At 40.1% G+C, this 12,960-nt stretch overlaps 1 protein-coding gene across 2 annotated transcripts in view; it reads left to right on the top strand.

Annotated features, from left to right (window-relative positions):
• Positions 1–11,769, top strand: part of CPNE4 (copine 4) — a 229,531-nt gene extending 217,762 nt beyond the window's left edge. For both annotated transcript variants that reach the window (XM_051612099.1, XM_051612100.1), the window contains exons 14-16: positions 1,680–1,813; positions 4,007–4,243; positions 11,155–11,769. In XM_051612099.1, coding sequence (XP_051468059.1) covers positions 1,680–1,813; positions 4,007–4,243; positions 11,155–11,286 — 503 coding nt within the window. In that variant the 3' untranslated portion in view covers positions 11,287–11,769. The remainder of the gene's footprint in view (positions 1–1,679; positions 1,814–4,006; positions 4,244–11,154) is intronic.
• The last annotated feature ends 1,191 nt before the right edge of the window (positions 11,770–12,960 follow it).

Here is a 12,960-nt window from a genome sequence, read left to right as displayed (position 1 = left end):
GATTTCATCAGAGCTAATGAAAGTGAATTCCAATTAGAAATGTAAGGAGTTGCTTTGTGAAAAAAAATGCACATTGACTCTTCCTAAAATAAAGGAGTTGAAGTAAGCTAGAAAGTAAGCCAGTCACATATCTGGTTGAATTTGAATATATAAGGACAGTAAGTATTTCTAGAATATATTAATCTGAGGTAGCAAACAAGAAAATATGTTTCTAAAACATGTTTCTTTGTAAGGTGAAAGCAACTGTCTGACATGAACCCCACTAAATCAGTGTGGAATGTAGGGAGCAAGGTTTATCTCATACTATTTTAATGCATAGGCAAAACCAACAGTGTATCTTGTCATCATGGTAGGGGAGATTTATGAGGCCTTCATGCAAGATCAGTAAGTATATGTAATAAAATCCTTAGCAGGTTTAAAATTGGAAGTTAACAAAAGGTCAGTTTTGTAATGTGTAATTTTCTCACAGTAATTACCAAGGGAAATTTTGTGACCTTACTCTATATTTTAGCAAATCATAGCTATAATTGGAATGTGTTCTTTTGTCTGCGATGGAAAAATATGTTTGTAACTATTTCCAAAGAGAGAAGACTGCATTCTCCACCATTTTTCATAGGTGGTTCAGGTATACTGTTGTAAAGCAATTACAGTTCCTTGTGATTTGTTAGTAACGGATCTGCACCCATATATCCTGTAAACAGGGTTGAGTAAAACCTGTTAAGTGAGCTAGTCTCAGTGCAAACTGAAACTGGCTTAGAATCTTATTGAAGTAATTTCATTCTTCAGCATCCTTTACAAAGCTCTTCAGTCTATCACTTTCTTTCCAACTTTAGACCTCTAATCCTTTAGGTCTGGTAAGCTGAGAGTTCTGAATGCCAAGGTTAACGTGCGTCACCTCAAGAAATCCTTCTTCTCAATGATAGAAAACACCATTTTCCATTCTGTGATCTGTCAAGTGTGTCAGCAGAAGTCTGTTCTCCCTGGTCTGGCTATATACCCTGAGTTGAAAAAGCCAGAAATAGCTGGTGATCCATCAAAATTTCTTGACTAAAGCTCATTTTTCTGTAGACTGCAAAGCATCCTGCTGTTTTCTTCGAAGATTTCTCAGCTTTTGGTCATAGCTGAATTCAACCTGTGAGCAATTATGCAAATTCACCCTGAAAAATTATTTTTCTGAGCACGGGGGAGTCAGGTATTTGAAAAGATACCTGAATTCCTTGACAAGTGTAGGTTGTAAGTAAAAAGGGCAAATGTGTTGGTAACTACCATGATAAACAGAACTAAGTATTTATCTGAAAAGGAGAAAAGAAAAGTGTTGAAGTGCTTTTAATTTGTGTCTACCCTTTTAGCATGAATTGTAGCTGGCAATCAGGAAGTGATCACCTAGCCTTGAGCTGAGAAGGATGGAAGCTATGGCATTGGAAACTGATACCTGGAAATTAGACCTTAAAAACTGCTAGGAAAAAGAAACATAGTAGAATTAATTATATATTACAAGCTAGATTCAAGGCAGCTAGAGACAGCTTCTTGAAAATTATCTGAAGTTGTTAGTCCTTGCTAATCATGTGATAGTTTGAATTTATTCATTAAGAACCTGCCTTTTATTTACATTTTAAACAAGCTTGATATTGGCAACGTGCTACACATTTATTTGCCTTTTGTGTGGCTTTTTGTGCCAGGAATACAAGGTGTTGTGGAGGCTTATCAGAGTTGCCTTCCCAAGCTGCAGCTGTATGGGCCAACAAACATTGCTCCCATCATCCAGAAGGTGGCAAAATCAGCATCGGAGGAGACCAACACGAAGGAGGCCTCGGTAAGGGCATAATGCTGTGTTTGGCTCTTTTCTTGCCTTATGATGGATCTCTTATAGGCCATCAAAACAAGGCCTTTTCATGCATTTGAGTCCTGCCTTCAGAGTTTTCACTAACTTCCCTTTACAGAAGGTAGCTTGAGTCTGTGTCAGCTGGAGCAAGCCCTTATAGCTTCAATAGTCACAACTTTAAGCTCTTCCCCACTGTTCTGTTACCTGCTTTTAGAGCTGATTTACTCTAACACACCCAGTTCTTCAGTGTGGAAACATAAATAGCGTGAGAAAGGTTACAAAAATTTAGGGGCCAAGACCTGAAAGTGAAAGGTCATAAAAGGAGATGAGTTCAACTGATTCCTTGCAGAGACTACCCAATTTCAAGTCTCTTGCAGAAGCCATACTGAAAGTTTTCTGTTCAACTAGAGGATTTTTACAACCATTCCTTTGAAAACTACAGTGATAGAGTTTTCAATTTGCTACTACTGACATGGAGTATTACGTGACTTTTAGAAATCAGGAGACAAGTCCGTTAGTCTGCATCTGATACAAAACCCATTAAGTTCTTGGGTTAAAAAGCTTAAGTGTTGATGGTGTTTTAAATGTACATCTTTGAAATGGATTCAGCTTATTTCTCTTCTGCCTTCCAAACAGAATGGGAGAAAGGAATTTTGAGAGAATTGGTGAAAATATGTGAGCAAGTAGTTTCGAAGCATTTACAAGAGCAGAGTTGTTGGAGTCAAGGATGTAAATGGGGACCTCTACACTGCAGCAAGAAAAATGCCTACATATAGGAGCAGAATAGAGCTGTACATTGGCATGGATCTCATCACCAGGCCTGGAGCTTTCTCTAAGTTTTCTTCATGTGCTAAACCTTTTTTTAAAGTGCTTTAAGGCAGCAGTTCCCAAACATTTCTGTCCATGAGTCTGGCCTTCTGATTGTCACTCCACTGCTGTTTCCAGGATCTGGATACTCTTTAAAGTTCCAGTCCTAAAGTCTGGAATTGCTATGTTTGAATTTCGATAGCCACCTAACCCTGAAGTGGCTCACTCTGTTCCCAGTGCTGCCTCTGAACTAGTATTTCATATTGAGTAAGTCGCTTAATTGCTCTAAACCTAAGCTTCCCCTCTTTCTATTTGAAAAATAAATTGATTTATAGCATGAGTCTTCAAGATAAAGTTTTCTGCCTGCATGTTTTGTTTTATTCATGGCAGGAGGTGATGAACAGAATTCTGTGTGAGTTTATATAGCTGTGTGTACATAAACTTTAATGATGTTTTGTGTGTTGGTATTACTTGTGCAGAATGACCAAGTTCTATGATCTGTTGATTTTTCCTATTAATGCACATTTGTTAAATGACTCCAGCTGCCTAAAAATTCAGAAGGGGTCCAAGTGAGAGTCACTCTTCCCCATTACCAAGAGATGTCATAGCCCATGATTCCAGTCCAGTTGGCTTTGGAGTTTTGGGAGAGAAATGACAATATCACTTGCTGTCCTTTAGAGAATGAGAAAACCTTCAGGGCTCTGTATGAAGTGTTTGAAAATGGACATATTCCTCCCTGCACATGCCCTTGCTCTCCTCCCCATTACTCTGCAGAATGCAATCGGATCTGCCATGGTGCGGTTCTTCTCCCACAGGCACCAGTGGATCACCCTCCATTTTGCAGATGGCTGCACCCATCCCACGTGCCTGTTAGCAAAGCTCCTTTGCAAAGTGCTGTCATAACCTCCTTGACAGCTCTGCTACAGGCTTGAAATGCTTCAGTGCCCCATTCCCGCCTACCACTGGTTCCCAAAGGGGAAAAAATGTAATCAGAAACTGTCAGCAGGAGTTATTGTGCAGCAGATGGAAAACAGGGTTAGTGAGGATCTCAGGACTCTTCCAGACTTTCCAGCCAAAGTCCTGACTGTCCCAGCCCTAGCAGCTAGAAACCCTCTTTTCTACAGTGGGAATACCTTGGCTCTCTCCAGCTCCTGGAAATTACCTGAGCTAGAGCTGAACTCCAGAAAAGGGGAAATTAGTAGCTGAGGAGGTTTGGATAGGAAACGTGCTTAACCTTTGAGTCACTATAGTGGCTCTCTTCTATTTAAAAAAACCCACAGGTGAGTTACCAGAAACACTTTGATACTGGAAAAGGGCAAGTGGTTTTGGAAGATGAACTAACGATGTGTTTTTTCACTTCTTGTCCAACAACTTCAGCAATATTTCATCTTGCTGATTCTGACGGATGGCGTCATCACAGACATGGCTGACACCAGAGAGGCCATTGTCCATGCCTCTCACCTCCCCATGTCAGTCATCATCGTCGGGGTGGGAAACGCTGATTTTAGTGACATGCAGATGCTGGATGGTGATGATGGGATCCTGAGGTCTCCCAAGGGCGAGCCTGTGCTTCGAGACATTGTCCAGTTTGTGCCATTTAGGAACTTCAAACATGTAAGCTGCCTTTTCCATGCATTTTGCAGAAGGATGAATGTATGTAACACATAGTGAACGTTCCCTGGGGCTGGGCCTAACTATGGGTGAGCATGAAGTGTTTAGTAAGTCTCTGGCATACTGTGTCAGAAATTGAGAAAATAGGGAATATAGAATGAAATGTGCTCGATTAGTGAGGTGGTGAGGGTGGGGAAAGGAGAGTTGGGGCCGAATTCATCTGCTGCTTGTGGTGCCAGTCCTTACTTCCACTTTCTCCTTGATTTTAGTTTGGTTGCCCTCCCTGACTTATTTTTCCCCATTGTTTCTTTTCCATTCTCTTTGTATCTGTTCTATTAGGACAACTGTGTTCTGCTTTCCATCCCTTCATTTCCACAGGCAGCTGAAATGGCTGTGAATTTGTACTCACAGTGTACTCTCCAGGAGGCTGTTTCCCTGCTGAAATGTAGGTCCCTAAGTTCTCAAAGGCAAGACTGTCCACCCACAGCATCCTGGTTGCCTTCAAACCCTTTCCCTAAATTTTATACAAGAACACAACCAAGGAAGTGGTGTTGCTAAGAGCTTCCCTGTGCCCTCAGCCAGCTGTTCCTGTCTGAGCCCAGCATGCTGTAGGAGGCACTCTGCAGAGGAGGAAGGGACAGACCCAGCATTAAATTGCCAGATTTTAAACATTGCCTTTGTTGTGTACTTTTCTCCTCATTCACCTGCCTTATGTTGCAGCACTTGTCCCAGGGACTTTTTCAGCAGCTGGGTAGAAACAGTGCTCACCCATAGAAGGATCATTCCCACACACAGCTGGGTTTTTCACAGATTCACAGTATTATTGAGGCTGGAAAAGACCTCTGAGATCATAAAGTCCAACCCATGACCTAACACCACCACATTGGCTATACCATGGCACTAAGTGCTACATTCAGCCTTTCCTTAAAAATCTCCAGGGATGGTGACTCCACCACTTCCCTGGGAAGTCCATTCCAATGTCTAATCACCCTTTCCATGCGGAAGTGCTTCCTAATATCCAACATAAACCTCCCCTGGTGCAGCTTCAGGCTGTGCCCTCTCGTCCTGTCACTTGTTGCCTACAACCTACTACAACCTCCCTACAGGTAATTGTAGAGAGTGAGAAGGTCCTCCTTGAGTCTCCTCGACTCCAGGCTAAGCAACCCCAGCTCCCTCAGCCTCTCTTTGTAAGACTAGTCCCTTCACCAGCCTCATTTCTCTAAGGGCCCTTTTCTTCCATATGGAAGCACGGAATGGCCTTTGTGTTCCTCTGTGATGCTGATCACATCCCTTTTCCTCTGTTTTTCCATCTTTCTCTCCCTTCCTTCCCTTCATTCCTTCTGTTATATTTAAGTGCTTCTTGAGGCTGTTTTTTTGCTCACCTCAATGTCCAGGAAGGATATCCTTGGTATTTTATTTGAAAATGTCTTTACCCCACTTATTTTCCTCATGTGATTGCCTTTGCCAATCTGTTCCCATACACCACGGATCCTCAGAACTGGTTATGTCACCCCGAAGTTTTCAATTCTGGGTTGGTTTTGGTCTGCATATGGGTTTGCAGTGCTTACATTTCTTTTGTTTTTCCTGGCTTTTTGTTACCACGGGAGACTTTTTTTGCTTCATTTTATTTTCCTCCTCTAAAGAGTTGTTCTTTTTTCTCACTTCAAAATACGATTTTGTCTTAGATCTAGATGTTGTCTTAGACCATATTTGTCTTAGCTCTAGATGCACTTTCACAAACTCCACTGAGGAATAAGAGAAATAAATTTGTTCCTCTTTTCCATCTGCCTTTGTGCACACAACGGATCCTCATAGGAGGGAAATACAACTCACGTTTGCTATCAGTTTGGTGACATTATGCCAAATGGCTTCAGATTTGCCACTGAATTGTAGCTACATACATATGGTGACAGTGCCATTCAGTCACCTATCTGCTGGAAAAAAATTATGAGCACAACAGCTCATAGCTTGTGATTCAACTTCATCAAATAATCACAAGTGTGTAGTGCTGCACTGTAGTCTATTGTAGAAGTGTTGAGGGACAAGTTATTTATGGGCTAGTGCTAGACCTACTTTCAATTAGTTGAAAACATGTTTCTGCAAGGAACTGCATTTGTTATTTTTAGTTTCATTTTGTGATTTTATAACAAAGTTGAAATCATCCTTGATTGAATAGATTAATGCTGACAGTTGCAGTTCTGGGCACTGAATATATTGTGCCTCTGGTGTTAACTGGTGAGCGAGTCTGTGTGAGATTTTAATTGCTAGTGTTGATCAAAGGACACACATATATTATTTTTAGCTGGTTTAGATTAATTTCCCAAGTATTGGTAAAGGATAGCAATCTTAAAAATTTATTGCTCTTGTTTTATAACAATATTTTTCTCCCCCCTTCTCTGAGTAACAGAGATAACATAGAAATAGATAATGTATTTCCTGTATCAAAAGTCAGTATTTTTAATGCAACTTTTTATTTACTGATCTTTCAGCATTTCAAAAAAACATCAGTGCACTGGATGAGTGCCCATAACAACAGGCACTTCTGGGTGAATTTCTTTATTGTCGTATCCCAAATGTCCCTCTCTCAGAACAAAGTGACATTCACAGCTATCTTGCTTGCTTATCCTCAGCACAAACAAAAGACCATGCCTCTTGCATCAACTAGTCAAATACATTTTAGAGGGAGAAATTATTCAAACTTCTTTTTCCCCATATAGAAATGAGGATTTAACACATTTGGGAGATTTTTGTCAGATCAGTTCTAATCAAACACAAGGATTACCATAAATCAGCATACTACATTTGACAGCTCTAATAAAAGATGTATTTAGTTAATAATCATATCCCTTTTATCAGTGTACCTTGTGTTTAGTTTTGATATTTAGGTTGTTCAACTATTAAAGTAGAAAAAAATGCTGAAGGATCTTTTTAGAAAGACTACAAATCGAGTTGTATAAGGTTCATAGGGATTTTTGATAAATCAAGTATTTATTTCTGCCTAAATCTACACTAGCTCTACTAGTGATATAGAGAGGGAAGAAAACGTTTTTTGTGAGCAATTATTTTTTGTTTTGCTGGAAAAATAAACCAAAATTCATTTGGAATCAACCCAAACTTTTTTTTTTTTTTTTTTTTTTTTTTATTACTTCAATTCTTAGGTCAGCTTGGAACTCCAATTTCATATCTATCCAAAGAGATCAAAAATAATCTATCCAAAAGCAGCCACTGTGAGAAAACTGAAAGAAGGGAGAAGGAAGTTGTAAAAATAACCTGTCAAGTGAATCCCTTTTATTTTATGTTTGGCTTTGGAGAAGGTTCTGATCCTGCACAGTGCTCATACAGGCAGCTAACACATTGCAATTAGTGGCAATTATTCACATACCTAAAATCTCATGCTACTTGAATGTTTTATTGGGTAAAGACCCAATGTAGACAGAAAGCTTTATTACAGCAGTTTCATCTCCTACATAATGTAGCGTATCAGGAGTGCTTCAGTAAAGTATCTTACCTTTTTGACTCTCTCTTTAAGGAATATCTTTGAAGCTATCAAAATAATAATAATAATTGTAGTGATTCTTGGCAAATCCTGTAGTTGAAGAGGCTTGATAAAATCAAGGTAATCATTACTGCTTAAAAAAATGTCCCACTGGATAGTGGGTGGCATGTGCAATTCACTACAGGAGAACATAACAAACAAAGGGAACATATTTTCCCTGAGCCTAAGTGAATTTCTTTTCTCTGTAACAATCACCACCCTAGCAATGTGAGTGTCCTTCACCTGAAACTGTAGAACAGTAATGCTCACAATCACTGAAATGTAGTTGAAGAAAATCACCTGTCTCAACCCACTCACAGTCATATTTTAAGAGCTGAAATTCTGTGCCTTTAGGATGCATGATATATTTGCTGTACACAAATCTGATGCCACAGGTACATTGTATTCCACTCTGCATTGTATTCAATCACAAGGGCTAACGAATGTGACTTAATGACACATTTATCACCTATGAGTGTGGAAAGCACAGCTCTTAACCAATGCAAGGAGCAATGTTTTGCACTATGCATTGTAATTAAAGATTAAGCATGGTGATGCTATAGAACTGAATCAACAATCATTTGTAATGTGCACCAATTATCATCATAGGGGATTATCTTCCTGCTGCTGGATGATTAGGTTGTTGTGTACCGTTGAGAACTATTCATATTGAGGTGTTTATTGCTAGGATGCTCTTCAAGCATAGCAGTTAAACAGCAAAGAAAAGGTTACAGTAAGACATTAATCTACCACCTGTGTTAAAAACCCAGCACAGGTAACCCTTATACAGCACTGATGAACTGGGGCTGGTGTTTAGCTCAGAAGTTACTGGGTCTGATTCTTCCTTATACAAATGCTGCTTTGCACCAGCTGGTCTAGTAGTGGTGCTTGACCACCACAAAAATACTTGAGGTACAGGTGGCCCAAATCATCAGACAGGAAATCACCCCTTAACCCTGGATTTGGGGTGCATCATGCTGGAAAGAGCCACAGGACCACCAGACATCACCAGCATGATAAAACTCTGTAAAGCCACAGTTGTCCAAGCTCAGACTGGAGTGTGGAGCCAAGCCAGCTACCCCAGGCCACACGTTGCCTGTAAGCCCACGGGCACAGTAAATGTGTTGGCTTAAACCCCAGTAAAAGGCTTTTTTTTTTTTTTTTCATTTTACGTGCATGCTGGGCAAGGAGCTCGTAGCTCAGTTGACTCCTCAAGTGGCAGTGAGTCAGCCATGCGTGTGAGCCCTGACAGTGCCTGTTGTGAAGGGCTGACCCTTCGTTCAGGAAGAATGGATGTGGCATCAGAAGAGAGAGGAGTGGCCATGGGAGAATGATGCAGAGATGAGCGTTGGCCCAATGTTCAGGCACATGAACTACACATGATCCAGAGAAGCTGGGGGCAAGTGCTCCTGCCCATCATTTTTAAAGATAGAGCAGACTGAACTTCCCTGATTGCCAGGGCTTGTGTGTGCAGTGATGGCCCAGGACTCTTTCCCCACTCCCTTTTTTTACCCTTTAGGTAGGGTAAGATGACACTGAGGCAGCCTAAGGTATACACAGCTTTTTGCACACTGAGATTTTTTAAAAAACAGTAATTTTCTGCAGAAACATAGAAATCAGCCATTTGCCTGACTCCAAGGGGTATTTTTCTGGCTGATTTAGGTGCAAACAGGTTTAGGCAAGAACAGGGAAACTGTGGAAAACCATGTTTTTCACTTTGAGGGATTAAAATAAATGAGTGGTTTTACTGTGTAACACCTGAGAACAGTTGTTGTGCTGTCACACAAAGTAAGGGCTCTGCTTTGCCAGTTTGTTCATGCAGAAATGTTCCAGGCTTTTTTGCCTGCACAAATATTTTGGTATAAATGTCACAGTCACAGTAGGGAAATAGTGGTTAATTTTATTTGTTACTAAAAAAAATATTACTCAAAATACCAAAATACAAAACCATAGTTTTGTTTCTGTATTTGCCAGCATTATCTCTGCATTTGTAGTATTGTACCATTTGACACTGGAATTTATAGCAGCCATGGGGCTTTCTGCACCCCTGGGATCACTTGTCTATGAATAGTCAACCATTTTCATCCTATGTAAGCCTCATTTTAAGTCTCTGGAAGGATAAGGATCCCACCCCATGAAACAGAGCAGGGCAATAAACATTCAGCACACATACTTTGTGACGTGGTAGTTTTGAAAGCTGGCTGACAATCTAGCAGACAGAGAGGTGGGAAATGCTCATTAATGTGGGAAAAATATACTTGGTGTGCACATGAAATGCAACCCAGCCACTGTTTGAGTTCCTATGCATCATCTCAGCTGCAGCGTGTGATCCATGTCTGCTCTATCTGGAGATTAACACATTAGTTTAAACCTCTCAAACTGACATTTATGCATTTGCCCTTTTACTGCGTTTTTGAGGTGGGCTCAGAGGGAACATGGTTGGGCAGGCTGGCTGCAGGGGGCTTGGAATCAGCTCTACCTGAATACTTAGAAAAAAGCAAATCCAAAGCACGAGGCAAGAGGATGCTATTGGGCTGCAAGGGAGAACAGGACTGGAGTTTTGTCACTGCTGAATTCAGGGCCTAAGGAAAATCCCTGCAGCACATGCAGGTAGCAGTTGCCCAGAAAACATCAACAGACCCCGCTGCTTAAAATGAAGCAGTGCCAGGGTGTGAGGCAGCAGCTTTGTGTTGCTGATGGAGAGCATGGTTTCTCTGCACCGAAGGATAGCCCTCCTCCCTGCCTGGGGTGAAAGCCAGTGGCCATCTCTATACTCATCTTTAGATTTCAGATTCATCAGTTCTTAAGTCTGGTTGACACCCACCATTTATACATTGTAGGAAGAGCTTTAAAGCCTCCACTAGGGATTGAAGCTTTCTCATGAGCATGGTTTAATTTCAATGAAAAGAAAATAATTTTTATTGAATTAAAAACTTCCCCAGCCATTAAAACACCATCCTGAAGAGCAGAATGGTGATGAAGGCCTCCCTTTTACAGGGATGTCCATTCATGTTCAACTTGAAGCTCTGCAGGGTTTCTCGCTGAGTACTGATGAATGAAGTCTTTGCAGCCATTCTCATTGCCATATGGTGCTCTCCTACAGAGCAGGGAACTTCAGTTACCCTGAACTTAAAATACTCCAAAAGGACCTGAAAAACATGCCGAGCACTTTTGGCTTTAGTACTGTCAGGCACCTACAGCTACGTGCCCCAGCTGAGTCATCAAATGAGTTCCCAGCAATAGTGCTTTGAGCCTTTTTTGCCTTCCATTTCTGAACCATACTTCCTACCTTGATGTAACGGCACCAATGCCTTTCAAACCCGTGGAATTTCTAGCAGAGAGACAGGTTAACACTTGTGTTTTCTACCATTTCCCACAGGCATCCCCAGCTGCTCTAGCAAAAAGCGTTTTGGCTGAAGTTCCAAACCAAGTCGTTGACTATTACAATGGCAAAGGGATAAAACCAAAATGTATGTCAGAGTACGAGTCTTCCAGGACACTAGCTCCGTGAACCTGCCTGCACTTTTACAAAATTAAAGGAAAAAAAAAAAGAAAAATGCTACTGTCTACAACTACTGTACTTAAAAATGAAACAAACAAAAAATTAGCACGTTTTGGTGATTTTTAACTAAAATAACCTTTTTTTTTTTTTGCATGTGTAGCCTAAAGGCTTAAATCTGTTAAGCGGTTGTATCGTTGAAAACTTTTTATGAGAAGAAAAAATCCGGAAAAAAAAAAAAAAAAAAAGAGTGAACTCTTTACATTACAGCATGTCGCCTTGAAATAAAGTTATCTGTATCTGGTTTTTATACAGGTTTGTTGAAATTTTGCTAAATTTCTTATCTTTACACTGTAAAGCATTTTGAAATATTTATTGAGAGTCGATAGACAAAATGTCTTTGGTTTGATCTGCTGTGAATGGAGAGATTTTTCAAAATGGCAGATGCATGAACTGTATTTTGCATGTTTAAAATAAAAACAACACAGTTTTGCAGTTGTTGTCTTTATTTCTCACTTTACCACGAGGCTGCCTGCTTTCAGCTTCCATGTTCTAGTAAAAGGGTAATAGAGTGTTTCAAGAAATACCTGGGCTGAAGCATAGGCAGTTTATACTGTGGGCACCTGAACATGCTCACTCAGTCTGTGGCCTGAGTAGCAATTTTTCAAAAGTCTGACACATCCAGCTGTTATGAGGGGTTCAGACTGTAGCTGTAAACAGATCTGTCTTGGAGGGCATGAACCATCAGGATTCTATGTCTTAATATATGCCTACTTAATCTAAACAACCTGACTGGCTTTCTAATGGGTTGTATTTTGGTTATCCAAATTTCCAATCTCTTGTTCTCTTTGGGAATTATTGTTTTGTTTCATTTACATTTTTTAATCTCACATCCCATATTCAACTTTGTGTGACACATGTTCTGAAAGAAATTTTGCACTGACTGACTTTGTGACAGTCCGTGATTTGTAAATTCTTGCACATACAGATCACTTGTGGATGATAGAAAAACCAGTTTTGTATCAAAAGAATTTTCAAGCCACTTTTGTTGGGTTTTTTTGTTTAGTTTTGTTTTTTTTTAAAAAAAAAGAAACACAAGAACAAGTGGATTGATCTTTTCTTTGAAATATTTATGTATATAAATTAAGAAATTAGGTCATTGTTATTCTTAGTGTTTGAATTTTAGCTTCCTCATTTGCTAAAAGACTATAGTGAAGGATGTCACTTGTAAGAATTTAAGGATAAAAATTGACCAAAAATAATTTGTGTGGGATTGTCTGAAGGGTGCAGCTTTGGACCAGTTGTTCTCCCACTGAATTGAAAACATTCTTGTTGCTGGTTCCAGAAGAAGCTGTTTTGGGCCAGTGGTTAATATTTTGGAAAATCTCATCTGTGAGGAACAGGTTTTGTTTTAGAAATACACTTTTTTAAATTGGTTTGAAAGTAATGTAGAACTCTAGCTCCCTGATTCTCCCTTAGAAGTAACTTCCTTAGCATCAGCTTTGATTGATGATTTTGCACCATAAAGCGAAGGCAATGAGTTAGCCAAGACACGTGGGCTGTCTCCCCAGCACATTCAGTTCTGCTCCATCTATATCCTGCGGTGCAGTCATTCACACTTGCTAGTAAAGATTCCTTCAGCTGATCAGATATTGAACAGCAGCCAGTATTGCTTGGTCGTAGGTC

Source organism: Apus apus, chromosome 2 (assembly GCF_020740795.1).
Source record: "Apus apus isolate bApuApu2 chromosome 2, bApuApu2.pri.cur, whole genome shotgun sequence".
NCBI classification, from domain to species: domain Eukaryota; kingdom Metazoa; phylum Chordata; class Aves; order Apodiformes; family Apodidae; genus Apus; species Apus apus.
Note: the sequence above shows the minus strand (reverse complement) of the source record. Positions and strands in the feature narration are given on the sequence as shown.